At 34.8% G+C, this 4,064-nt stretch overlaps 1 protein-coding gene across 1 annotated transcript; it reads right to left on the reverse strand.

Annotated features, from left to right (window-relative positions):
- Nucleotides 1-407: 407 nt before the first annotated feature.
- Nucleotides 408-2,873, reverse strand: LOC133866196 (L-tryptophan--pyruvate aminotransferase 1). Its single transcript, XM_062302738.1, has 5 exons — nt 2,730-2,873; nt 2,193-2,499; nt 1,285-1,565; nt 837-1,144; nt 408-692 (listed from the first exon to the last, which is right to left on the reverse strand). The coding sequence occupies exons 1-5, from the start codon at nt 2,834-2,836 to the stop codon at nt 493-495; spliced, it is 1,203 nt and encodes a 400-aa protein (XP_062158722.1). The 5' UTR covers nt 2,837-2,873; the 3' UTR covers nt 408-492.
- Between the last annotated feature and the right edge of the window lie 1,191 nt (nt 2,874-4,064).

Below are 4,064 nucleotides of genomic sequence, written 5' to 3' on the forward strand. Positions count from 1 at the left end.
TGGGGAGGCTAGGATCGATATAAGAACTAATTAACCCTGTATTTTATGCAATATTTGATGAACCTAAAATCTTAATAAATTAAGTGTGCATATGTCATTGGCGGATTGAAAATTTGAAATGGCATTCTTATATAACAATTCAATCAAAATGGCCGCTCAGAAAAAAATAAAATAAAATAAAGAAGAAAAAAAATCAAGCAATATTGTGGATTAATGTGGATGAGATAAACATTACAATCAGGAAATTGGCAAGACAATCGATGCAAACAAGTATTATATTGATTCGGCCAAGTGATAGGAACCTCCATATATATATACTAGTTATTGCCAATTGATAATTATAAAAAAAAAAAAAAAAAAAAAAAAAAAAAAAAAAAAAAAATTAAGCAAAAACAATTTTCTCTCTAATTAAATACTGAATGAATTTAAAAATTATATAAGCATATATTTAAGCTTTAATTACCACAACGTACGACTACAAGATCGACATAATTAATTTCCGTTCCTAATCCCCTTGATCTCCAGTAATCGTTCAATGATTCCGTTAAAATCCTCGTCCCCGCACAATAAGCTAACCCTAACAAATTTCGGATCGGCTCCAAAAGCCTTACCGCCTCTTCCAACGACATCAAATCCTCGTAAAAATTCCTCGCAGTCCTTGATGCCTTCTTTGCACTCCAACCATGCAAAGGCTGTTGGGGAAACAAGAAAATTAATTATTACGTATACGTTAGAACATATATATATATATATGCTTTTTCCCATGTTTTCTTAGAACAACGAGGAAATTAATTAAAGATATATATATATATATATATATATATATATATATAAACCTGGCAGCCTTTCATTGAGCTCTCCAGTGAAGAGGCAGCGCTCTCGCGGATACTTGAACAAACTGAGATATTCACTATGCTGAAGAGCTTCTCTTAATTTCTGCCATCTTTTAGACATAATCACCCGAGCATATTCAAAGAAGTTTCCAGATTTGGCAGCTGTCGACCCAACATTTTGGCAGCCATCACAAATCACTTTCATGATTTTCGCAGCTCTGAATTGTGATTCTTTTGATACACCAATTGAGGTTATCGTTATATATTGTGTCATCTTCTTGGCAATGTCTTTATCCTTCACAAGAGCCCATCTTGAATATATACAAAATAAAATAATTAGGCCGGTAATTAATTAATACCACAATACAATATATATACATAATATATATAAGACATTATTATAAGTACAAATTAAATCGAAACCATGGAAATTAATAATTAAGATGCTCACCCAATGCGGGAACCGGCATGTCCCGTGCATTTGGAAAATGTAAATAACATAATATCGTGATCAGCTGCCGAGGTAATGGCCGTGTATTGTGGCCAATAGTAAGCAAAGTCATAGATAACCTTTCCTTGACCACGTTTCACCACGGTTTCTCGAAGAGTTCCATCTGGGTTGTTTGGTGAGTTGACCACCTCTATGTAAGGTCCATCCTTATTAAAGGTACACGCATCACCCTCCCATTTGTACAGGCTTGAGCGCAGGCAATCTACCACTTCAGGATATGACTGCAAGCAATATATAAATTAATCTTGTCATTTAATTAATTAGATCTAAAAAGAAAAATAATTGAAAGCCTTTTCTCTTGAAATTAATTATTCTTTTCCATCATATATATATATATATAATGTAGTAGTTGGAAGTACTGTAGTGTACGTAGTAAAAGGATGGATAATTGTTAGGAAAATAGGCAATAATTAAATTCAGCAATAAAATACGAGAATGAGTTCAAATATAACTAACTATGATATTTCAAAAGATAAGATCTCATATTTAATTAATGCGACTACGTACATTATTAATATATAAGAGAATTCGAAATTGATTTCTGGCCGTTGATTAATAACAGCATTGTCATCCAATATTTTTACTATATTTGACTCATACTATTATCATAGTTAATTGACTAGTTAACCAGTTAAGCTAAAGCGAGCATGCACGTGTTTACACGTTTTCTCGTAGTTGTAAACACAATTACGTGTATATGTTCGTTGCTTGTTCCCGACATTGTCTGTTTCGAGAAACATGCTTGTTACTTTGTCCCACACAAAAAGATGCATAGCAGAACTGGTTTCTATCAAATCGACGGATGTAATTAATTATTGAATCGATCAAAGATTAGCGGTGAGACTGACCGAGTAATAGGGGGCGGAAGACACAACACTGACGGGCTCAACGGCCGCAGCGGGAGTAGTGAGAGCGTAAAGCGCAGCTTGGAAGAGCTGCGTTGAGCCCGTCCCCACCACGATATGCCTATCTTCCGTTACCGCATTCCCGACCACACGATGCAGCCTCCTGATCGCATCCCCAAGCTCCGGCTCCAAAAACCAGCATACATTTCCAACATCACTGAAATAGCTCATCAAGTCACCGCCGCCGATTACCACCTTACACGCATCACCCATCTTTCGCCAGAATGGCTCGAAAACTCTCGGATCACCGCTGTTAATTAATTAATGGACAAAGAAAAATCCCATCATGGAAATTAATCAGTACTGAATTATAACACTGCATGTAAGAGAAAACAATGACGTTTCAGCCTATGAGTTTGAGTCATTGACGTCATTGATAAAATAACAAAGAAAACACGCACTCTAAAAGTACTCTGCATGCATTGACTGATCATCACAATGTGGGGGAATGGGATTGAAGCAAAGGGCCATAAGACTTACGTGGTAAGAGCGAGAACGGAGTTTGGGGAGACACTAGCCCTTGCGCCGTTAGCAGAGAACAAGGAGCGTTTGTCAACAGAGGGGTCGCTGCTCATTGTGCAGCCCATTTTGTCTTTCTGTTAGCCAGGGTTTCTCTAACTTCGGTATATATACATAGAGATCGAGACGAGAATGTGGTAGGTGCACTATGCCTGGCTTCCTAAACTCTTTTCCTAATTCATTGAATCAATAAATATAATAAAATCTACATCACTTTAGAATATTAATGATTAGATTTTAGTTTATCTTATAAACTTTAATTGCATTAATTAACTATATGATTCTAGTGGATTTTTTTTTGGCTACGTGCTCTCATAATTGAATAAGGATCTTTTACAATTATTTGTTCGAATTTGAGAGAATTCAGAGAGGTGATTGTGAGAGACTACTTATGGGATCCACCTGACCGAATAAGTGGTTATGCAGCCTAATTTTTATTTGGTCAGATGAGTCTTATAAGTGATTTTTTACATTCACATACCAAAATTCTCTCAAATTTTGACAAATAATTGTAGATGATCTTAATCCCTCGTAATTAAGCATGCAATCAGGAAAATAATTAAAGGCAGTCTATATCTAGCTTGAGAAAATATGAGACTTGAGGCTTTTTGTGTATCTCCACCTCCCGCCCACTATTGGATAATTGATTGGCCCAACGGAAGTCTTCTTTTTTTTTTGGTCCATTGAAAGGGGGATATGGATCTTTCACACTCTTATTCGGATGCCAAAAAAAAAAAAAAAAAAAAAAAAAAAAAAAAAAAAAAAAAAAAAAAGAAGAAAAAGAAAGAAAGAAAGAGGAAGATCCGATAGGAATACTTATATATAGAATCCAAATATTACTAGATGTACGGGAAGCAACCTATTTAGCCAAACAATGTACTCTAAAGTTAGCAGTACTCCTAAAAACTTTCTTAGCCTTCGAGCTAATTAAAGAAGAAAGCAAACACAGGGAAATGTCAGAAACAACTAGCACTAGAAAAAACTCCAACCCGCGAACAATAGTGGCCAATGAATATGCATATACAAAATTGAATTGGAAACTCCAGGTTCGAGCTGTCCAATCAATGACTTCGGGAAATGGTTGCAGTATTATATATAGTTTTTAGAAAGAGAAATGATATAATTAAATAGATTTTATTAGGTGTCACGAATTTAATGGTGAATTTAAAACTTGATTATATGCACGAAAATGTATAAGAAATGTACATACGTATTAGAAAAAGTACACATATCTTTTCAAACTCTCATGCAATTTACAATATTTTAAAAAATTTCAAAATAAGTAATATCCTCTAA

This window comes from Alnus glutinosa, chromosome 1, assembly GCF_958979055.1.
Source record: "Alnus glutinosa chromosome 1, dhAlnGlut1.1, whole genome shotgun sequence".
NCBI lineage: Eukaryota > Viridiplantae > Streptophyta > Magnoliopsida > Fagales > Betulaceae > Alnus > Alnus glutinosa.

Coding starts and splice junctions, on each gene's coding strand:
- LOC133866196 (XM_062302738.1), bottom strand. CDS start 2,836: ATGGGCTGCACAATGAGCAGCGACCCCTCTGTTGACAAACGCTCCTTG. Junction 2,500..2,729: donor TCCGTTCTCGCTCTTACCAC/GTAAGTCTTATG, acceptor ATTAATTAACAG/CGGTGATCCGAGAGTTTTCG. Junction 1,566..2,192: donor CTTCCGCCCCCTATTACTCG/GTCAGTCTCACC, acceptor TATTGCTTGCAG/TCATATCCTGAAGTGGTAGA.